At 55.6% G+C, this 25,614-nt stretch overlaps 1 protein-coding gene across 5 annotated transcripts in view; it reads right to left on the bottom strand.

The window, feature by feature from the left end:
- FGD1 (FYVE, RhoGEF and PH domain containing 1) overlaps positions 1–25,614 on the bottom strand; it is a 425,310-nt gene that overhangs the window by 55,549 nt on the left and 344,147 nt on the right. For all 5 annotated transcript variants that reach the window (XM_085629850.1, XM_085629851.1, XM_085629852.1 and 2 more), the window contains one exon: positions 1,677–1,766. In XM_085629850.1, coding sequence (XP_085485976.1) covers positions 1,677–1,766 — 90 coding nt within the window. The remainder of the gene's footprint in view (positions 1–1,676; positions 1,767–25,614) is intronic.

Below are 25,614 nucleotides of genomic sequence, written 5' to 3'. Positions count from 1 at the left end.
TGAATAGTGCAGACTTGTGGAAGTTTGAGACTGTTTGGATAAGGAGATATTTGTGGTCACACACATACCCCGGGATAACTTTCTAGGGCAGGTGAGGAGAGCGTAGAGTTTGTTTTAGGAGAGGGTGGCAGGGGCTGCCAGATGGCAGAGGGAACAGTATTTATGTCAGATGTGTAACTTTCAGTTGGGGGCTTCCCCATCACTTTCATGGTGGCACAGGGGGCCGGGATGAGGGACTTTGCTGTCCCACACGGGTTGGTTTGAAGGGTGTATGTGGCCCGCTTGATGCTGAAGACATGTTAGGTTACAAGGAGATGCGGCAGATTAAGAAAGTGGCACATGCTACATGGGAGGGGCTCACCTGATGCAGAATGTGCCATGTTCTCTGGAGGGGAGGGGCTCACCTGATGCAGAATCTGCCATGTTCTCTGGAGGGGAGGGGCTCACCTGAAGCAGAATGCGCCATGTTCTCTGGAGGGGAGGGGAGGGGCTCACCTGATGCAGAATGCGCCATGTTCTCTGGAGGGGAGGGGCTCACCTGATGCAGAATGCGCCATGTTCTCTGGAGGGGTTCACCTGATGCAGAATGTGCCATGTTCTCTGGAGGGGAGGGGCTCACCTGATGCAGAATGCGCCATGTTCTCTGGAGGGGAGGGGCTCACCTGATGCAGAATGCTCCATGTTCTCTGGAGGGGAGGGGCTCAATTGATGCAGAATGTGCCATGTTCTCTGGAGGGGAGGGGCTAACCTGATGCAGAATGCTCCATGTTCTCTGGAGGGGAGGGGCTCAACTGATGCAGAATGTGCCATGTTCTCTGGAGGGGAGGGGCTAACCTGATGCAGAATGTGCCATGTTCTCTGGAGGGGAGGGGCTCACCTGATGCAGAATGCGCCATGTTCTCTGGAGGGGAGGGTCTCACCTGATGCAGAATGTGCCATGTTCTCTGGAGGGGAGGGGCTCACCTGATGTGGAAGGTGGCACATGTTCTCTGGAGGGGAGGGGCTCACCTGATGTGGAAGGTGGCATGTTTTCTGGGGGGAGGGGCTCATCTGAAGTGGGAGGTGGCACATGTTCTCTGGAGGGGGGGAGGGGCTCATCTGATGTGGGAGGTGACACATGTTCTCGGGAGGGGAGGGGCTCATCTGATGTAGGAGGTGACACATGTTCTCTGGTGGGGAGGGGCTAAGCTGATATTGAAGGTAAACATGTTTTCTGGTGGGAGGGGCTCATCTGATGTGGGAGGTGGCACATTTTCTCTGGAGGGGAGGGGCTCACCTGATGTGGAAGGTGGTACATGTTTTCTTGGGGGAGGGGCTCATCTGATGTAGAATGTGGCACATGCTGTCTGGAGGCGAGGGGCTCACCTGCTGTGGGAGGTGGCATGCTGTCTGGAGGGGAGGATCTCACCTAATGTGGAAGGTGGCACATGCTGTCTGGAGAGGAGGGGCTCATCTGATGTAGAATGTGGCACATGCTGTCTGGAGGGGAGGATCTCACCTAATGTGGAAGGTGGCACATGTTCTTTGCAGGGGAGGGGCTCACCTGATGTGAAGGTGGCACATGTTCTCTGTAGGGGAGGGGCTCACCTGATATTGAAGGTGGCACATGTTCTTTGCAGGGGAGGGGCTCACCTGATGTGAAGGTGGCACATGTTCTCTGCAAAGGACAGGCTTACCTGGTCCAGCAGATGCAGGCGGGACACATAGGCTCTCTCGGTGAGCAGGAGCTCGTTGGCGATGTGGAACACCTTCCGGTGGGTCGTGCACTGTGGAGATAAAAAGACAAACAGATCACCGGTGTGCACATCTGCAGCACGCTCCTCCTACAGAGTCGAGACAGCACGGAGGTGTAGGAAGCACCTCTCACAGGGCTAAGACAGCACTAGGGGCGACTGGGAACCTCCCAGGGGTAGAGGCAGCATGCTCCTTCATCCCAGTGCCAGGCCACCAGTGCCACTATAGTACGGCCACAGCACCTCTCCGGCACAACTAGCAGCACTGTTCCACACCTCTGCGGTGCTGCCAGCGGTAAAGCACTGCAACCACACACCTACAGCGCAGCAACAGCACTGCAACCACACTCCTACAGCACTGCAACCACACACCTACAGCGCAGCAACAGCACTGCAACCACACTCCTACAGCGCAGCAACAGCACTGCAACCACACACCTACAGCGCAGCAACAGCACTGCAACCACACACCTACAGCGCAGTAACAGCACTGCAACCACACTCCTACAGCGCAGCAACAGCACTGCAACCACACACCTACAGCGCAGCAACAGCACTGCAACCACACACCTACAGTGCAACAACAGCACTGCAACCACACATCTACAGCGCAGCAACAGCACTGCAACCACACACCTACAGCGCTGCAACAGCACTGCAACCACACACCTACAGCGCAGCAAAAGCACTGCAACCACACACCTAGAGCACGATGGCAGCACTGCTATCACACACCTAGAGCACGGCGGCAGCACTGCTATCACACACCAAGAGCACGGCGGCAGCACTGCTATCACAAACCCAGAGCACGGCGGCAGCACTGCTATCACACACCTAGAGCACGGCAGGAGCACTGCTATCACACACCTAGAGCATGACGGCAGCACTGCTATCACACACCTAGAGCACGGCAGGAGCACTGCTATCACACAGAGAAGTGTGGCTCAATGATTAGAGCAGCAGACCCTGATGCAGAGGTCTAGCCCGGGACCAGGGTTCAATTCCCCGCCTCGGCGGGTCTTGGGCTCAGAAATTCCACGGACCTGATAATTCTTGCCTCGGTGCCTATTCCAATCATGGAGTCCCACTCTGCAACTCTGGGCAATAGCTTGCTTAATCTCCACAACGGCCCCCACAACGCTAAGGATGCCTGGCCTCCACCTTGGGGGTGCCCAGGAGTGGACGCCTCACAGGGAAAGCCAGGATGGGTTCCACAGCGGTATTCGTACAAGCGCCTTGAGACCCTTGCGGGTGAGTAGTGCGCTATACAAGTATCAATTTACATTACATTACATTTACATTACATTACATTTACATTACATTACATTTACATTACATTACATTTACACCTAGAGCACGTCGGCAGCACTGCTATCACACACCTAGAGCACGGCGGCAGCACTGCTATCACACACCTAGAGCACGGCGGCAGCACTGCTATCACACACCTAGAGCACGGCGGCAGCACTGCTATCACACACCTAGAGCGCGAAGGCAGCACTGCTATCACACGCCTAGAGCACGACAGCAGCACTGCGATCACACACCTAGAGCGCGAAGGCAGCGCTGCTATCACACACCTAGAGCACGTCGGCAGTACTGCGATCACACACCTAGAGCACGTCGGCAGCACTGCGATCACACACCTAGAGCGCGAAGGCAGCGCTGCTATCACACACCTAGAGCGCGACGGCAGCACTGCTATCACACACCTAGAGCACGGCGGCAGCACTGCTATCACACACCTAGAGCACGGCGGCAGCACTGCTATCACACACCTAGAGCACGTCGGCAGCACTGCGATCACACACCTAGAGCGCGAAGGCAGCGCTGCTATCACACACCTAGAGCGCGACGGCAGCACTGCTATCACACACCTAGAGCACGGCGGCAGCACTGCTATCACACACCTAGAGCACGGCGGCAGCACTGCTATTACACACCTAGAGCACGGCGGCAGCACTGCTATCACACACCTAGAGCGCAAAGGCAGCACTGCTATCACACACCTAGAGCACGGCGGCAGCACTGCTATTACACACCTAGAGCACGGCGGCAGCACTGCTATTACACACCTAGAGCACGGCGGCAGCACTGCTATCACACACCTAGAGCACGGCGGCAGCACTGCTATCACACACCTAGAGCACGGCGGCAGCACTGCTATTACACACCTAGAGCACGGCGGCAGCACTGCTATTACACACCTAGAGCACGGCGGCAGCACTGCTATCACACACCTAGAGCGCGACGGCAGCACTGCGATCACACACCTAGAGCGCGAAGGCAGCACTGCTATCACATATCTAGAGCACGGGGCAGCACTGCTATCACACACCTAGAGCGCAAAGGCAGCACTGCTATCACACACCTAGAGCACGGCGGCAGCACTGCTATCACACACCTAGAGCACAGCGGCAGCACTGCTATCACACACCTAGAGCGCGGCGGCAGCACTGCTATCACACACCTAGAGCGCAAAGGCAGCACTGCTATCACACACCTAGATTACGGCGGCAGCACTGCTATCACACACCTAGAGCACAGCGGCAGCACTGCTATCACACACCTAGAGCGCAAAGGCAGCACTGCTATCACACACCTAGATTACGGCGGCAGCACTGCTATCACACACCTAGAGCACAGCGGCAGCACTGCTATCACACACCTAGAGCGCAAAGGCAGCACTGCTATCACACACCTAGAGCGCGGCGGCAGCACTGCTATCACACACCTAGAGCACGGCAGCAGCACTGCTATCACACACCAAGAGCACGGCGGCAGAACTGCTATCACACACCGAGAGCACGGCGGCAGAACTGCTATCACACACCTAGAGCACGGCGGCAGCACTGCTATCACACACCTAGAGCACGTCGGCAGCACTGCTGTCACACACCTAGAGCATGGCGGCAGCACTGCTGTCACACACCTAGAGCACGGCGGCAGCACTGCTATCACACACCTAGAGCACAGCGGCAGCACTGCTATCACACACCAAGAGCACGAAGGCAGCACTGCGATCACACACCTAGAGCACAGCGGCAGCACTGCTATCACACACCTAGAGCACGGCGGCAGCACTGCTATCACACACCTAGAGCACAGCGGCAGCACTGCTATCACACACCTAGAGCACGGCGGCAGCACTGCTATCACACACCTAGAGCACGGCGGCAGCACTGCTATCACACACCTAGAGCACAGCGGCAGCACTGCTATCACACACCTAGAGCACAGCGGCAGCACTGCTATCACACACCTAGAGCACGGCAGCAGCACTGCTGTCACACACCTAGAGCGCGATGGCGGCAGCACTGCTATCACACACCTAGAGCACGGCGGCAGCACTGCTATCACACACCTAGAGCACAGCGGCAGCACTGCTATCACACACCTAGAGCACAGCGGCAGCACTGCTATCACACACCTAGAGCACAGCGGCAGCACTGCTATCACACACCTAGAGCGCGAAGGGAGCACTGCTATCACACGCCTAGAGCACGGCGGCAGCACTGCTATCACACACCTAGAGCACGGCGGCAGCACTGCTATCACACACCTAGAGCACGGCGGCAGCACTGCTATCACACACCAAGAGCACGAAGGCAGCACTGCTATCACCCACCTAGAGCACGGCAGCAGCACTGCTATCACACACCTAGAGCGCGAAGGGAGCACAGCTATCACACACCTAGAGCACAGCAGCAGCACTGCTATCACACACCTAGAGCACGGCGGCAGCACTGCTATCACACACCTAGAGCACGGCGGCAGCACTGCTATCACACACCTAGAGCACGGCGGCAGCACTGCTATCACACACCTAGAGCACGGCGGCAGCACTGCCATCACACACCTAGAGCACGGCAGCAGCACTGCTATCACACACCTAGAGCACGGCGGCAGCACTGCTATCACACACCGAGAGCACGGCGGCAGCACTGCTATCACACACCTAGAGCACAGCGGCAGCACTGCTATCACACACCTAGAGCACAGCGGCAGCACTGCTATCACACACCTGGAGCACAGCGGCAGCACTGCCATCACACACCGAGAGCACGGTCGCAGCACTGTTCTCACACACCTAGTGCACGGCGGCAGCACTGCTATTACACACCTGGAGCACGGTCGCAGCACTGCTATCACACACCTAGAGCACGGCGGCAGCACTGCTATCACACACCGAGAGCACGGTCGCAGCACTGCTATCACACACCTAGAGCACAGCGGCAGCACTGCTATAACACACCTAGAACACAGCGGCAGCACTGCTATCACACACCTAGAGCACAGCGGCAGCACTGCTATCACACACCTAGAGCGCGAAGGGAGCACAGCTATCACACAGGTAGAGCACAGCGGCAGCACTGCTATCACTCACCTAGAGCACAGCGGCAGCACTGCTATCACACACCTAGAGCACAGCGGCAGCACTGCTAACACACACCTAGAGTTCGGGGCAGCACTGCTATCACATATCTAGAGCACGGGGCAGCACTGCTATCACACACCTAGAGCGTGACGGCAGCACTGCTATCACACACCTAGAGCACAGCGGCAGCACTGCTATTACACACCTAGAGCACGGCGGCAGCACTGCTATTACACACCTAGAGCACGGCGGCAGCACTGCTATTACACACCTAGAGCACGGCGGCAGCACTGAGATCCCGCACCTAGAGCACGGCGGCAGCACTGCTATCACACACCTAGAGCACAGCGGCAGCACTGCTATCACACACCTAGAGCGCGAAGGCAGCGCTGCTATCACACACCTAGATTACGGCGGCAGCACTGCTAACACACACCTAGAGCACGGCGGCAGCACTGCTATCACACACCTAGAGCGCAAAGGCAGCACTGCTATCACACACCTAGAGCGCAAAGGCAGCACTGCTATCACACACCTAGAGCACGGCGGCAGCACTGCTATCACACACCTAGAGCACAGCGGCAGCACTGCTATCACACACCTAGAGCGCGGCGGCAGCACTGCTATCACACACCTAGAGCGCGGCGGCAGCACTGCTATCACACACCTAGAGCACGGCAGCAGCACTGCTATCACACACCAAGAGCACGGCGGCAGAACTGCTATCACACACCTAGAGCGCGGCGGCAGCACTGCTATCACACACCTAGAGCACGGCAGCAGCACTGCTATCACACACCTAGAGCACAGCGGCAGCACTGCTATCACACACCTAGAGCACAGCGGCAGCACTGCTATCACACACCTAGAGCACAGCGGCAGCACTGCTATCACACACCTGGAGCACAGCGGCAGCACTGCCATCACACACCGAGAGCACGGTCGCAGCACTGTTATCACACACCTAGAGCACGGCGGCAGCACTGCTATTACACACCTGGAGCACGGTCGCAGCACTGCAATCACACACCTAGAGCACGGCGGCAGCACTGCTATCACACACCGAGAGCACGGTCGCAGCACTGCTATCACACACCTAGAGCACAGCGGCAGCACTGCTATAACACACCTAGAACACAGCGGCAGCACTGCTATCACACACCTAGAGCACAGCGGCAGCACTGCTATCACACACCTAGAGCGCGAAGGCAGCACTGCTATCACACACCTAGAGCACAACGGCAGCAGTGCTATCACACACCTAGAGCAATGGCTGCAGCACTGCTATCACACACCTAGAGCAATGGCTGCAGCACTGCTATCACACACCTAGAGCGCGACGGCAGCACTGCTATCACACGCCTAGAGCAATGGCTGCAGCACTGCTATCACACACCTAGAGCACAGCGGCAGCACTGCTATTACACACCTAGAGCACGGCGGCAGCACTGCGATCACACACCTAGAGCGCGAAGGCAGCGCTGCTATCACACACCGAGAGCACGGCGGCAGCACTGCTATTACACACCTAGAGCACGGCGGCAGCACTGCTATCACACACCTAGAGCGCGACGGCAGCACTGCGATCACACACCTAGAGCGCGAAGGCAGCGCTGCTATCACACACCTAGATTACGGCGGCAGCACTGCTATCACACACCTAGAGCGCGACGGAAGCACTGCTATCACACACCTAGAGCGCAAAGGCAGCACTGCTATCACACACCTAGAGCACGGCGGCAGCACTGCTATCACACACCTGGAGCACAGCGGCAGCACTGCTATCACACACCTAGAACACGGCGGCAGCACTGCTATTACACACCTAGAGCACAGCGGCAGCACTGCTATCACACACCTAGAGCACGGCGGCAGCACTGCTATCACACACCGAGAGCACGGCGGCAGCACTGCTATAACACACCTAGAGCACGGCGGCAGCACTGCTATCACACACCTAGAGCACAGCGGCAGCACTGCCATCACACACCGAGAGCACGGTCGCAGCACTGTTATCACACACCTAGAGCACGGCGGCAGCACTGCTATCACACACCTGGAGCACGGTCGCAGCACTGCTATCACACACCTAGAGCACAGCAGCAGCACTGCAATCACACACCTAGAGCACGGCGGCAGCACTGCTATCACACACCGAGAGCACGGTCGCAGCACTGCTATCACACACCTAGAGCACGGCGGCAGCACTGCTATCACACACCTAGAGCACAGCGGCAGCACTGCTATCACACACCTAGAGAATGGCGGCAGCACTGCTATCACACACCTAGAGCACGGCGGCAGCAGCGCTATCACACACCTGGAGCACGGCGGCAGCACTGCTATCACACACCTAGAGCACGGCGGCAGCACTGCTATCACACACCTAGAGCACGGCGGCAGCACTGCTATCACACACCTAGAGCACGGCGGCAGCACTGCTATAACACACCTAGAGCACGGCGGCAGCACTGCTATCACACACCTAGAGCACGGCGGCAGCACTGCTATCACACACCTAGAACACAGCGGCAGCACTGCTGTCACACACCTAGAGTGCGATGGCAGCACTGCTATCACTCACCTAGAGCACAGCGGCAGCACTGCTATCACACACCTAGAGCACGGAGGCAGCAGCGCTCCCTCACCACTATGGTATGGCTGTTGCACCATTACCACACATCTACAGCACTAAGGCAGCAATAATGGAGAGTTTCCACAGCGCTATCACCTGAGCACTGCTACGAATCAGCTACAGCATGATACTGCAACAGGACACTTACTGCGCTGCCACAACGACACCATCGATACAGCATTGCTATAGCATTAGATCACAGCTGAATAGCAGAAATATCACTGCAGCACTACACAACAATGTGCCAATAAGGCACTGCAGTACTACTGCACCAGAACACTACAGCACTGAATCAACTGCATCAATTCAACGCCACATAGCAGCAACTGGACCGGAGCAGTAAATGTAAGGGGCGTGTTCAACAACAGCACTATTGAAGGCTCAAGCCAGCGTGGCCAGGGCAGTAAATGTAAGGCACACATGTAACAACAGCACTACTGAAGGCTCAAGCCAGCAGGGCTACAGCAGTAAATGTAAGGCACATGTACAGCAACAGCACTACCGAAGGCTAAAGCCAGCAGGGCTACAGCAGTAAATGTAAGGCACACATGCAGCAACAGCACTACCGAAGGCTCAAGCCAGCAGGGCTACAGCTGTAAATGTAAGGCACACATGCAGCAACAGCACTACCGAAGGCTAAAGCCAGCAGGGCTACAGCTGTAAATGTAAGGCTCGCGTGCAGCAACAGCTCTACAGAAGGCTCAAGCCAGCGGGGATACAGCAGTAAATGTAAGGCACACATGCAGCAACAGCACTACCGAAGGCTAAAGCCAGCAGGGCTACAGCTGTAAATGTAAGGCACATGTGCAGCAACAGCACTACCGAAGGCTAAAGCCAGCAGGGCTACAGCTGTAAATGTAAGGCTCGCGTGCAGCAACAGCTCTACAGAAGGCTAAAGCCAGCAGGGCTACAGCTGTAAATGTAAGGCACATGTGCAGCAACAGCACTACCGAAGGCTAAAGCCAGCAGGGCTACAGCTGTAAATGTAAGGCTCGCGTGCAGCAACAGCTCTACAGAAGGCTAAAGCCAGCAGGGCTACAGCTGTAAATGTAAGGCTCGCATGCAGCAACAGCACTACCGAAGGCTAAAGCCAGCAGGGCTACAGCTGTAAATGTAAGGCTCGCGTGCAGCAACAGCTCTACAGAAGGCTCAAGCCAGCGGGGATACAGCAGTAAATGTAAGGCACACATGCAGCAACAGCACTACCGAAGGCTAAAGCCAGCAGGGCTACAGCTGTAAATGTAAGGCTCGCGTGCAGCAACAGCTCTACAGAAGGCTAAAGCCAGCGGGGCTACAGCAGTAAATGTGAGGCACATGTACAGCAACAGCACTACCGAAGGCTAAAGCCAGCAGGGCTACAGCAGTAAATGTAAGGCTCGCGTGCAGCAACAGCTCTACAGAAGGCTCAAGCCAGCGGGGATACAGCAGTAAATGTAAGGCACACATGCAGCAACAGCACTACCGAAGGCTCAAGCCAGCAGGGCTACAGCTGTAAATGTAAGGCACACATGCAGCAACAGCACTACCTAAGGCTAAAGCCAGCAGGGCTACAGCTGTAAATGTAAGGCTCGCATGCAGCAACAGCTCTACAGAAGGCTCAAGCCAGCGGGGCTACAGCTGTAAATGTAAGGCACATGTGCAGCAACAGCACTACCGAAGGCTAAAGCCAGCAGGGCTACAGCTGTAAATGTAAGGCTCGCGTGCAGCAACAGCTCTACAGAAGGCTAAAGCCAGCAGGGCTACAGCTGTAAATGTAAGGCTCGCGTGCAGCAACAGCACTACTGAAGGCTAAAGCCAGCAGGGCTACAGCTGTAAATGTAAGGCTCGCGTGCAGCAACAGCTCTACAGAAGGCTCAAGCCAGCGGGGATACAGCAGTAAATGTAAGGCACACATGCAGCAACAGCACTACCGAAGGCTAAAGCCAGCAGGGCTACAGCTGTAAATGTAAGGCTCGCGTGCAGCAACAGCTCTACAGAAGGCTAAAGCCAGCAGGGCTACAGCTGTAAATGTAAGGCTCGCGTGCAGCAACAGCACTACCGAAGGCTAAAGCCAGCGGGGCTACAGCAGTAAATGTAAGGCACATGTACAGCAACAGCACTACCGAAGGCTAAAGCCAGCAGGGCTACAGCTGTAAATGTAAGGCTCGCGTGCAGCAACAGCACTACCGAAGGCTAAAGCCAGCAGGTCTACAGCTGTAAATGTAAGGCTCGCGTGCAGCAACAGCTCTACAGAAGGCTCAAGCCAGCAGGGATACAGCAGTAAATGTAAGGCACACATGCAGCAACAGCACTACCGAAGGCTAAAGCCAGCAGGGCTACAGCTGTAAATGTAAGGCTCGCATGCAGCAACAGCTCTACCGAAGGCTAAAGCCAGCAGGGCTACAGCTGTAAATGTAAGGCTCGCGTGCAGCAACAGCTCTACAGAAGGCTAAAGCCAGCAGGGCTACAGCTGTAAATGTAAGGCTCGCGTGCAGCAACAGCTCTACAGAAGGCTCAAGCCAGCGGGGATACAGCAGTAAATGTAAGGCACACATGCAGCAACAGCACTACCGAAGGCTCAAGCCAGCAGGGCTACAGCTGTAAATGTAAGGCTCGCGTGCAGCAACAGCTCTACCGAAGGCTAAAGCCAGCAGGGCTACAGCTGTAAATGTAAGGCTCGCGTGCAGCAACAGCTCTACAGAAGGCTAAAGCCAGCAGGGCTACAGCTGTAAATGTAAGGCTCGCGTGCAGCAACAGCTCTACAGAAGGCTCAAGCCAGCGGGGATACAGCAGTAAATGTAAGGCACACATGCAGCAACAGCACTACCGAAGGCTAAAGCCAGCAGGGCTACAGCTGTAAATGTAAGGCTCGCGTGCAGCAACAGCTCTACCGAAGGCTAAAGCCAGCAGGGCTACAGCTGTAAATGTAAGGCTCGCGTGCAGCAACAGCTCTACAGAAGGCTAAAGCCAGCAGGGCTACAGCTGTAAATGTAAGGCTCGCGTGCAGCAACAGCTCTACAGAAGGCTCAAGCCAGCGGGGATACAGCAGTAAATGTAAGGCACACATGCAGCAACAGCACTACCGAAGGCTAAAGCCAGCAGGGCTACAGCTGTAAATGTAAGGCTCGCGTGCAGCAACAGCTCTACAGAAGGCTAAAGCCAGCAGGGCTACAGCTGTAAATGTAAGGCTCGCGTGCAGCAACAGCTCTACAGAAGGCTCAAGCCAGCGGGGATACAGCAGTAAATGTAAGGCACACATGCAGCAACAGCACTACCGAAGGCTAAAGCCAGCAGGGCTACAGCTGTAAACGTAAGGCTCGCGTGCAGCAACAGCTCTACCGAAGGCTAAAGCCAGCAGGGCTACAGCTGTAAATGTAAGGCTCGCGTGCAGCAACAGCACTACCGAAGGCTAAAGCCAGCGGGGCTACAGCAGTAAATGTAAGGCACATGTACAGCAACAGCACTACCGAAGGCTAAAGCCAGCAGGGCTACAGCAGTAAATGTAAGGCTCGCGTGCAGCAACAGCTCTACAGAAGGCTAAAGCCAGCAGGGCTACAGCTGTAAATGTAAGGAGGAGGAGGACGAGGAGGGGAAGCAGAAGAGGAGGAAGAGGAGGGGAAAGCAGAGGAGGAGGAAGGCATGGAGGAGGACGAGGAGGGGGGGACATGGAGGAGGAAGAGGAGGGGAAGCAGAGGAGGGGGGAGACATGGAGGAGGACGAGGAGGGGGAAACAGAAGAGGAGGAAGACATGGAGGAGGACGAGGAGGGGGGAGACATGGAGAGGGACGAGGAGGGGGGAGACATGGAGAGGGACGAGGAGGGGGAAACAGAAGAGGAGGAAGAGGAGGGGAAGCAGAGGAGGAGGAAGACATGGAGGAGGACGAGGAGGGGGGAGACATGGAGGAGGAAGAGGAGGGGGAAACAGAAGAGGAGGAAGAGGAGGGGAAAGCAGGGGAGGAGGAAGGCATGGAGGAGGACGAGGAGGGGGGGACATGGAGGAGGACGATGAAGGTAGCCAGAAAGAACCAGACCTGAAGGCAAAGACGACCTCCGAGTCCACTGATGATGGTGGCGGCGATGGTGAAGTGCCTAGAAGAGGTAAAGGCCCAGATCTCCAAAGATGGTGTCATGTGGTGGGGGTGACATTGATAGGTGGTTTGCAGCATATGAGGTGGCCCTAAGTATGCCTGTAGTCCTAGAGGAGGACGGGGGGCTCGTCTGGGGGAGCAGAGGCCAACTTCTGGGAGGGATACCCTGGCTCTGGAGGGAGCTGAGCAGATGAAGCAAGCCCCCTCAAGGAAGCCCTTGTCACCAAGTCTGGTCTGACCCTGGAGGAGGTCCACCTGAGGGTCAGGGATCGCCAGAAGCAATCACATCAGCCAGGGGCAGATTTTTTTTTTTTGTTTTATATGGTGCGAACTCGACCCGAAGGTATCAGAGCGCTTTACATCAGCACCAGTTACGTTACATGAGGACACATTCATTTTTTTAAGCACGAGGAGATGAAGTGATTTGCGCAGAATCACAGGATGTTGAGCGTCCCTGCCGAGACTCAAACCCGGTTCCCCAGCTTCCATGTCAACCGCTCTAGCCGAAAGGCCACATCCTCTCTCATGTGGAGGCCTCAGATAAGGCACTGAAAGGGACTCATCATGGTGGGCTTGATGGTCTGATGATGAAAGCACATTCTGAGGAATTGTTTTACCGAGTTGCACCTGTCGCTCATTGATTCACAGCTCACTGTACCCTGAGGGCTGGGGAAGGAGGCTGACCTGTGGACTAGCACCAGAGTGTGCAAGAAGGTACCTGGGAGTGACCCCAAGAAGGGTGGTTCGGGTTCTCCCCAACACATGGAGAGGAAAGGCCAGGATAAAACAGAGACGTTGCCCAAAGGGGCCCACACGTTTGGTGTGAAGTGACTCCCACACCCCTTCTGAGCACAAGGTGGGACGTTCAGAAAGGCAGCACCCTGGGGCTCTCTTTCTCCAGCCAGGACTTATGACTGTTACCAGTCAGGGCACAAGTGGGGGGGGGGGGCTCTACCTGTTCCAGGAAACCCCCTACAGGTGGGCCCTTCTCAGGGGTGGCCAATGCGCCCTTGGGGGAAGTTGCCACCGGGAGGAGAAGGCAGAACATGCCCTAGTGTCCCCTAGATGAGAGGTGAGCCCAGGGGGTGAACTGGTATCCCGGAGCGGGCAGTAGTCACTTCCAGGAGGTCACGGTGAATGGTGGGCCCGTCACTGCACTGCGGGGACCGGAGTCCGCCGGACTATGGTGGTGGCCAGGCTGGATTCCCCAGACCAGATCTTTAGAGTAACCAAGGCCCACGGGCAGGACTTCTTCCGCCCAAGGCCCTGGTGGCTGCAGAAGCTCCAGGACTGCACCCTTGGCATTTAACTTTACCAGTGAGAAAAGAGCTGGGAGGGGCATCCGCCCAGTGTGCCCCAAAACACACAAGTCTGCTCTGTACCGCGGCTACCAGGGGTTTGAGCTCAGGTTAATAAGGTGACTTTGAGGGTTCACCTTGTCTTGTGGTTATTGTTCAAGGTGAACACTTACCCCTCCTCTAATATGCCAATTTCATACAAGACCCATCTCAGTAGAGCCCTCCATCTCAGTACCGCCCCATCTCAGTCCCGCCCCATCTCAGTACCGACCCATCTCAGTACCCCCATCTCAGTAGAGCCCTCCATCTCAGTACCGCCCCATCTCAGTACCCCCATCTCAGTAGAGCCCTCTATCTCAGTACTGCCCCATCTCAGTAGCGCCCCATCTCAGTAGAGCCCTCCATCTCAGTACCGCCCCATCTCAGTACCCCAATCTCAGTACAGCCCCTCCGTCTCTGTATAGCCCAATTGCAGACCTCCATTCAGTGCTTAAATTGAGCCCGTGGTTTCTGGTGCTCGGCACCGGCACTTAATTCTCAGCACTGGCACTTATGAAAGTCTGCCACATGGTGGCGCTATTTGTGCAATTAAAAGATAAACATAACAACAGTTGTTTATTAATTAAATATACATTAAAAATACAAGTAATGCCTGCCGCCCAAGCCATTCTTATAGCTGTGAGGGCCTGGAATGGTCTGAATCGTCACTTGTAGGAGTGCGATGGTCAGTAGGTGCGTTCCTGCTGTCACCGGCAGCGTTGGCGAGGGTGAGGGATGGTGCAAGCCGTGGTGGCCTCCTGACCAGGGCCCCGGTACTTGTGGTTCTACAAGTTAAGCACTGACCCCACCTCCAGTAAGGGGGCAGGGCCACCCATCAGTCAGAAGAGTCTGCGGGATCCCATTTGAGTCTCCCCGATGGACGGTCAGGGATCAGGCTGGGGAGAGAGACAGGATCCACAGGCCATTAGACCACCAGCCCCCCACTATCAGACCCCCCCCCAACCCTGCTAAGTGGACGGAAGGCACAGGGAGTGCGCTTCGGCAAACAACTACTGCACAAGCCTGCTGACATCAACTACAGCACCACTCCAGCATCATATTGGCACCACTAGAACTGCAGCACAGCACCACTGCCACACTACAGCACCCGCAGGACCAGTACAGCACTGAAGCACCCTACAGCACCACTGCCACACTGCAGCACCCCACAGCACCAGTACAGCACTGAAGCACCGTACAGCACCTGTACAGCACTGCAACACCCCGCAGCACCAGTACAGCACTGCAGCACCAGTATAGCACTGCAGCACCCTGCAGCACCACTGCCACACTGCAGCACCCCACAGCACCAGTACAGCACTGAAGCACCCTACAGCACCTGTACAGCACTGCAGCACCCCGCAGCACCAGTACAGCACTGCAGCACCAGTATAGCACTGCAGCACCCTGCAGCACCACTGCCACACTGCAGCACCCCACAGCACCAGTACAGCACTGCAGCACCCTGCAGCACCAGTACAGCACAGCAGCACCCCGCAGCACCACTGTCACACTGCAACCCCCCCACAGCACCAGTACAGCACTTCAGCACCCCGCAGCACCAGTACAGCACTGAAGCACCCTACTGCACCAGTAAAGCACTGCAACACCCTGCAGCACCAGCACAGTACTGCAGCACCCCGCAGCACCAGTACAGCACTGCAACACCCTGCAGCACCAGGACAGCACTGCAGCACCCCGCAGCACCAGTACAGCACTGAAGCACTCTACAGCACCAGTAAAGCACTGCAACACCCCGCAGCACCAGTATAGCACTGGAGCACCCCGCAGCACCAACGTCACACTGCAACCCCCCACAGCACCAGTACAGCACTGTAGCACCACACAGCACCAGTACAGTACTGCAGCACCCCGCAGCACCAGTACAGCATTGCAACACCCTGCAGAACCAGTACAGCACTGCAGCACCCCGCAACACTAGTACAGCACTGTAGCACCCCGCAACACCACTGCCACACTGCAGCACCCTGCAGCATCAGTACAGCACTGCAGCACACCCTGCAGCACCAGTACAGCACTGCAGCACCCCGCAGCACCAGTACAGCACTTCAGCACCAGTATAGCACTGCAGCACCCCGCAGCACCACCGTCACACTGCAACCCCCCACAGCACCAGTACAGCACTGTAGCACCACACAGCACCAGTACAGCACTTCAGCACCCCGCAGCACCAGTAAAGCACTGCAACACCCCGCAGCATCAGTACAGCACTGCAGCACCCCGCAGCACCAGTACAGCACTTCAGCACCAGTATAGCACTGCAGCACCCCGCAGCACCACCGTCACACTGCAACCCCCCCACAGCACCAGTACAGCACTTCAGCACCCCACAGCACCAGTACAGCACTGAAGCACCCTACTGCACCAGTAAAGCACTGCAACACCCTGCAGCACCAGCACAGTACTGCAGCACCCCGCAGCACCAGTACAGCACTGCAACACCCTGCAGCACCAGTACAGCACTGCAGCACCCCGCAACACCACTGCCACACTGCAGCACCCTGCAGCATCAGTACAGCATTGCAGCACCCCGCAGTACCAGTACAGCACTGCAGCACCACACAGCACCAGTACAGCACTGCAGCACCACACAGCACCAGTACAGCACTGCAGCACACCATGCAGCACCAGTACAGCACTTCAGCACCAGTATAGCACTGCAGCACCCTACAGCACCACTACAACACTGCAGCACCAGTATAGCACTGCAGCACCCTGCAGCACCAGTATAGCACTGCAGCACCCCGCAGCACCACCATCACACTGCAACCCCCCACAGCACCAGTACAGCACTGTAGCACCACACAGCACCAGTACAGCACTGAAGCACCTTACAGCACCAGTAAAGCACTGCAACACCCTGCAGCACCAGTATAGCATTGCAGCACCCCGCAGCACCAACGTCACACTGCAACCCCCCACAGCACCAGTACAGCACTGTAGCACCACACAGCACCAGTACAGTACTGCAGCTCCCGCCAGCACCAGTACAGCATTGCAACACCCTGCAGAACCAGTACAGCACTGCAGCACCCCACAACACCACTGCCACACTAAAGCACCCTGCAGCATCAGTACAGCATTGCAGCACCCTGCAGTACCAGCACAGCACTGCAGCACCACACAGCACCAGTACAGCACTGCAGCAACCCTGCAGCACCAGTACAGCACTGAAGCACCCTACAACACCAGTAAAGCACTGCAACACCCTGTAGCATCAGTACAGCACTGCAGCACCACACAGCACCAGTACAGCACTTCAGCACCCCGCAGCACCAGTAAAGCACTGCAACACCCCGCAGCATCAGTACAGCACTGCAGCACCCCGCAGCACCAGTACAGCACTTCAGCACCAGTATAGCACTGCAGCACCCCGCAGCACCACCGTCACACTGCAACCCCCCCACAGCACCAGTACAGCACTTCAGCACCCCACAGCACCAGTACAGCACTGAAGCACCCTACTGCACCAGTAAAGCACTGCAACACCCTGCAGCACCAGCACAGTACTGCAGCACCCCGCAGCACCAGTACAGCACTGCAACACCCTGCAGCACCAGTACAGCACTGCAGCACCCCGCAACACCACTGCCACACTGCAGCACCCTGCAGCATCAGTACAGCATTGCAGCACCCCGCAGTACCAGTACAGCACTGCAGCACCACACAGCACCAGTACAGCACTGCAGCACCACACAGCACCAGTACAGCACTGCAGCACACCATGCAGCACCAGTACAGCACTTCAGCACCAGTATAGCACTGCAGCACCCTACAGCACCACTACAACACTGCAGCACCAGTATAGCACTGCAGCACCCTGCAGCACCAGTATAGCACTGCAGCACCCCGCAGCACCACCATCACACTGCAACCCCCCACAGCACCAGTACAGCACTGTAGCACCACACAGCACCAGTACAGCACTGAAGCACCTTACAGCACCAGTAAAGCACTGCAACACCCTGCAGCACCAGTATAGCATTGCAGCACCCCGCAGCACCAACGTCACACTGCAACCCCCCACAGCACCAGTACAGCACTGTAGCACCACACAGCACCAGTACAGTACTGCAGCTCCCGCCAGCACCAGTACAGCATTGCAACACCCTGCAGAACCAGTACAGCACTGCAGCACCCCACAACACCACTGCCACACTAAAGCACCCTGCAGCATCAGTACAGCATTGCAGCACCCTGCAGTACCAGCACAGCACTGCAGCACCACACAGCACCAGTACAGCACTGCAGCAACCCTGCAGCACCAGTACAGCACTGAAGCACCCTACAACACCAGTAAAGCACTGCAACACCCTGTAGCATCAGTACAGCACTGCAGCACCACACAGCACCAGTACAGCACTTCAGCACCCCGCAGCACCAGTACAGCACTGAAGCACCCTACAGCACCAGTAAAGCACTGCAACACCCTGCAGCATCCGTACAGCACTGCAGCACCCTGCAGCACCAGTACACCAGTGCAGCACCACACAGCACCAGTACAGCACTGCAGCACCACACAGCACCACTACAGCACTGCAGCACACCATGCAGCACCAGTACAGCACTTCAGCACCAGTATAGCACTGCAGCACCCTGCAGCATCAGTACAGCACTGCAGCACCCTGCAGCACCACTGCCACACTAAAGCACCCTGCAGCATCAGTACAGCACTGCAGCACCACACAGCACCACTACAGCACTGCAGCACACCATGCAGCACCAGTACAGCACTTCAGCACCAGTATAGCACTGCAGCACCCTGCAGCATCAGTACAGCACTGCAGCACCCTGCAGCACCACTGCCACACTAAAGCACCCTGCAGCATCAGTACAGCATTGCAGCACCCCGCTGTACCAGCACAGCACTGCAGCACCACACAGCACCAGTACAGCACTGCAGCAACCCTGCAGCACCAGTACAGCACTGAAGCACCCTACAGCACCAGTAAAGCACTGCAACACCCTGCAGCATCAGTACAGCACTGCAGCACCACACAGCACCAGTACAGCACTGTAGCACCACACAGCACCAGTACAGCACTTCAGCACCCCGCAGCACCAGCACAGCACTGAAGCACCCTACAGCACCAGTAAAGCACTGCAACACCCTGCAGCACCAGCACAGCACTGCAGCACACCATGCAGCACCAGTACAGCACTTCAGCACCAGTATAGCACTGCAGCACCCTGCAGCATCAGTACAGCACTGCAGCATCCCGCAGCACCAGTACAGCACTGCAGCACCACACAGCACCAGTACAGCACTGCAGCACCACACAGCACCAGTACAGCACTGCAGCACACCAGGCAGCACCAGTACAGCACTTCAGCACCAGTATAGCACTGCAGCACCCTGCAGCATCAGTACAGCACTGCAGCACCCTGCAGCACCAGTACAGCACTTCAGCACCCCGCAGCACCAGTACAGCACTGAAGCACCCCGCAGCACCAGTACAGCAGTGCAGCACCACACAGCACCAGTACAGCACTGCAGCACCACACAGCACCAGTACAGCACTGCAGCCCCACACAGCACCAGTACAGCACTGCAGCACACCATGCAGCACCAGTACAGCACTTCAGCACCAGTATAGCACTGCAGCACCCTGCAGCATCAGTACAGCACTGCAGCACCCTGCAGCACCACTGCCACACTAAAGCACCCTGCAGCATCAGTACAGCATTGCAGCACCCCGCTGTACCAGCACAGCACTGCAGCACCACACAGCACCAGTACAGCACTGCAGCAACCCTGCAGCACCAGTACAGCACTGAAGCACCCTACAGCACCAGTAAAGCACTGCAACACCCTGCAGCATCAGTACAGCACTGCAGCACCACACAGCACCAGTACAGCACTGTAGCACCACACAGCACCAGTACAGCACTTCAGCACCCCGCAGCACCAGCACAGCACTGAAGCACCCTACAGCACCAGTAAAGCACTGCAACACCCTGCAGCACCAGCACAGCACTGCAGCACACCATGCAGCACCAGTATAGCACTGCAGCACCCTGCAGCATCAGTACAGCACTGCAGCATCCCGCAGCACCAGTACAGCACTGCAGCACCACACAGCACCAGTACAGCACTGCAGCACCACACAGCACCAGTACAGCACTGCAGCACACCATGCAGCACCAGTACAGCACTTCAGCACCAGTATAGCACTGCAGCACCCTGCAGCATCAGTACAGCACTGCAGCACCCTGCAGCACCAGTACAGCACTTCAGCACCCCGCAGCACCAGTACAGCACTGAAGCACCCCGCAGCACCAGTACAGCAGTGCAGCACCACACAGCACCAGTACAGCACTGCAGCACCACACAGCACCAGTACAGCACTGCAGCCCCACACAGCACCAGTACAGCACCGCAGCACACCATGCAGCACCAGTACAGCACTTCAGCACCAGTATAGCACTGCAGCACCCTGCAGCACCAGTACAGCACTTCAGCACCACTACAACACTGCAGCACCAGTAAAGCACTGCAACACCCTGCAGCATCAGTACAGCACTGCAGCACCCTGCAGCACCAGTACAGCACTGCAACACCCTGCAGCATCAGTACAGCACTGCAGCACCACACAGCACCAGTACAGCAGTGCAGCACCCCACAGCACCAGTACTTCACTGCAGCACCCTGCAGCACCAGTACAGCAGTGCAGCATGCTGCAGCACCAGTACAGCAGTGCAGCATGCTGCAGCACCAGTACAGCAGTGCAGCACCTTGCAGCACCACTGCAGCACCCCAAAGCACCAGTACAGCACTGCAACTGCACGACAACCACGCCCCTCCAACAGACATACAGCTCCATTATACAGCTAAGCTAGCAATACATTACTACTACAGCACACACCATTACACAACCAGAGGTAACGTTTACAGGTCCGCAACCTCACAGCACTATGCCTGTAGAGGCCCTGCAGCACCACTAGAGCACTGCAACCGCATCAGCACAGAATCACCAGACTAAAGCCACAGCTTGACCACAGCAGAACCACAGCAGGGCCACAGCAGTCCCACAGCAGTACCACAGCAGAATCACAGCAGGACAACAGCAGAACCACAGCAGGACAACAGGAGGACTACAGCAGAACCACAGCAGGACCACAGCAGGACCACCGCAGGACCACAGCAGGGCCACAGCAGGACAACAGCAGGAGCACAGCAGAACGACAGCAGGAGCACAGCAGAACGACAGTAGGACCACAGCAGGACCACAGCAGTACCACAGAAGGACAACAGCAGGACCACAGCAGAACCAGAGCAGGGCTACAGCAGAATGACAGTGGGACCACAGCAGGGCCACAGCAGGACCACAGCAGGGCCACCGCAGAACCACAGCAGGACAACAGCAGGACAACAGCAGGACTACAGCAGAACGACAGTAGAACCACAGCAGGGTCACAGCAGTACCACAGCAGGACAACAACAGGACCACAGCAGGACCACAGCATTACCACAGCAGGACAACAGCAGGACCACAGCAGGACCACAGCAGAACCACAGCAGGACCACAGCAGGACCACAGCAGGACAACAGCAGGATAATAGCAGGACTACAACAGAACAACAGCAGGACCACAGCAGGACAACAGCAGGACCACAGCAGGACAACAGCAGGACCACAGCAGGACAACAGCAGGACTACAGAAGGACTACAGAAGGACTACAGCAGGACCACTGCAGAACTACAGCAGGACTACAACAGAACCACAGCAGGACAACAGCAGGATTACAGCAGGACTACAGCAGGACAACAGCAGGACCACAGCAGGACAACAGCAGGACTACAGCAGGACCACAGCAGAACCACAGCAGGACAACAGCAGGACAACAGCAGGACCACTGCAGGGCCACAGCAGGACCACAGCAGGACCACAGCAGGACAACAGCAGGACAACAGCAGGACTACAGCAGGACCACAGCAGGACCACAGCAGGACAACTGCAGGACAACAGCAGGACAACAGCAGGACTACAGCAGGACCACGGCAGGAGCACAGTAGGGCCACAGCAGGACTACAGCAGGACTACAGCTGGACAACAGCAGGACCAAAGCTGAACCACAGCAGGACCACCACAGGACCACCGCAGGAACACCGCAGGACCACATTAGGGCCGCAGCACCACTACACGTAAAACACGACAGGGCAACACAATCTTCCCTCTGGAGATGGGCCAATGATGCAGCAACAAGACACTCCTGCGGGAATTATTCATGAAACAGTACTTGTAAAGTGAGTGACTGATCAATGATATATCGATCAGTATGGACTAAAGGAATAATCCCATCAGGGCAAATCTAGAGAGCATTCTGTGCTAGAGTATGGAAAATAATGGATTCCAATTCTTTTGATTAACTAACACAAATATATACAAATATATAGATATACATATATCTCTATATCTCTCTCTCTCTATATATATATATATATATTACGATACTTACACCACAAAGGGATGACGATAGGGTCACATTATAGATATGAGACTCTGCGATCTGGCGGTTGTCCATGCCCTCTCAGATGGGTGGTTTTCCACGCCGCCACCCATGCAGTCTATGTGGACGGCCACTCCACTTATCAATTGATTTCAGTGATTCTTTGGATACGTGGGGTCACTCACCTCTTTCTGTGGGGGTCCTTGGTTACATTTTAGATAGCTTATTCAAATTATTTTTGGAGTGCTTCGAGAAGTGCCTATCCTTCTATCAATAAGGGCCCCTTTCTATAAACATTGCCCTGAAGATGGTCACATAGATGGTTTTCCTTACAGAGACCGAAACGTCGAAACCCCACTCCCATCAGCCCGCGGTTGAAACCAAATGTATCATAACTCTCTGTACTCCTGTCTCTGAGACTGTGCTGTAAGGCTGAGCGACACTGCGTGCCGCATAAGGCCTCTTAAAAAGACTAAGCATAGTGATTGCTTCTATGCCTTATATGGTGTGTATTGTATATATGTGACACCATGTTCACCCCTTTGTTGTGTAAATGTTGTAATATATTATACATTTGTGCTGGTTACTTCAAATCGACTATTTTTCCATACTTTAGCACAGAATACTCTCTATATATTTGCCCTGAATTGACTATTCATGTAATCCATACTCATTGATAGATTCATTTGATTGGATGTTTTTTGGCCAATCATTAACTTTACTGTTTCATAAATAATTCCTTCACAGACCCACCACACCATAACTGATTCACCCAACCAAAGGTTGTGGTTACACCACTGCTTATAACTGCGGCGGTACATCACTTTTCAGCAACACCAGTGCAGCACCAGCCCCACAGCACTGCCTGACCATCACTACAGCAGAGCTACCCACAGTTACACACCTCATAGAGGACCAACACAGCACCTCCAAGCACCAGCCCAGCAGCACTACTGCACTGCTCCATTATAGCACAACTATCGCACCACTACAAAACAGCACAGCACAGCTACATCACTAATGTACCCGCTCCAGTTACACTCCACAGCACGATGAACGAACCGCCACATCACCTCTAAATCAACAGCACTGCTAAAGCACAGAGACGGCAGTCCTGTAACACAAAGACAGCATGGCAACAGCACCAGTAGACCATGAGTGCGCAGGTACAGCACATTTACAGCATTGCAACAACATTGGTACAACATGCCTGCAGCACGTCCACCGCAACAATACAGCATTGCTATAATGTAGGAAAAAAACAAAGTCCCAGCTACAGCCTCACAGTAGCATCAAGCAGCATGACTTCAGCAGCCAGACAGCACTGCACGGGCATTGTACAGCACCTCACGGGTACCTCAGCAGCAGTGCTACAGTACAGCCCTTCTCCAGCCCTGCAACACATGCATAGCACCTTTAGAGCAGTGCAACATCATCACAACGGTAGAACAATAGCACTGCTGCATCACTTCATCAGCACGCTTACAGCACTACCACAGCCCTACTGCAGCACTACAGAGCAGTGCTACACAATCATAATCCCTCAGCGTCACTCCAGTGCTACTCCTCCCACTACTTCACTGCTCCCACACACCTACTGCAGAACTGCTGGATGGCTACATAGCTGATACAGCACTGCCGCGGCAAAACAGCACCCACGGTCCTTCACCAACGTTGCAGAACTGCTACAGCACTCTTTAGTACTATTACAAGACTAACCCACCACTCCACCTCCTCTCCCCACAGCAGCACTAATGCGTGGTTACAGACACTCTACAGCACCAGTCAACACAGATGCAGACCACCTAAAGCACCACCCCAGCACTGTTACAGCACAACCACAGCACCACTCTAGCCTTTCTTCAGCTCATCCAACACAACTGCAGCACTGAATGCCTACCCCACAACATCATTGCTAACTCACCATAGCCAACATACAGCAGTGCTACAGCACTATCACAGCACCATTCCAGCTCCTCTTCAGTACAACTACAGCACAGCTCCAACAGCACTGCAGACTCACCACAGCAAAGATAAAGCAATGTTACAGCACACCGTAGTTCCAACACCATCACAGCACTGCATGGCCACCCCACCACAGCACTGCAGAATCACCACAGCAAACATAAAGCAATGCTACAGCACACCGTAGTTCCAACACCATGGCTACTCCAACACAGCACTGCACACTCACCACAGCAAACATGCAGCAATGCTACAACACAGTTTTAACACTACTTCAACATTACTATAGTACCAATATAGCATTGGAACATCACTAGAACAGCACCACTTCAACACTGCACCCCACAGAACTGCTAAGTAACTGCATCACCGCTATCACACCACCACAAAACGATACAGCACCACTCCAGCCCCTCTTCAGTACAACTACAGCGCAGCTCCAACACCACCACAGCGCTGCAAGGCTACCCCACCACAGCACTGCAGAATCACCACAGCAAACACACAGCAATGCTACAACACGATTTTAGCTACTTCGATATCACCATAGCACCAATAGAGCATTGTAACATCACTGGAACAGCACCACTGCAACACTGCACCCACAGAACTGCTAAATAACTGCCTTACCGCTATCACACCACCACAAAATCTTACAGGACCCCTTCAGCGCTCCTGAAGAACATCACACCAGCGCTGCCACAGCACAACGGCAAGATGCCTACTGCACCCCTACCGTGCCAGTGAATTGCAGGAACACCTGCACAGCATCGCAACAGCAGCAGCGCCACAATACTGCACTCCAAGAGCCACAGCACCACTCCTGCAGCATCGCCCGCCACAGCACTGCTCAGCATTACAACAGTGCTACTGCACAACCTCAACTACAGCACCATTGACGCACCACACGGCATGGCTACAGGACCACTACAGCATTGCGATAGCATGACTACAGCACCACTCCTGCAGCATCGCCCGCCACAGCACCGCTCAGCATTACAATAGTGCTACTGCACAACCTCAACTA

This window comes from Triturus cristatus, chromosome 10 (assembly GCF_964204655.1).
Source record: "Triturus cristatus chromosome 10, aTriCri1.1, whole genome shotgun sequence".
NCBI lineage: Eukaryota > Metazoa > Chordata > Amphibia > Caudata > Salamandridae > Triturus > Triturus cristatus.
Note: the sequence above shows the minus strand (reverse complement) of the source record. Positions and strands in the feature narration are given on the sequence as shown.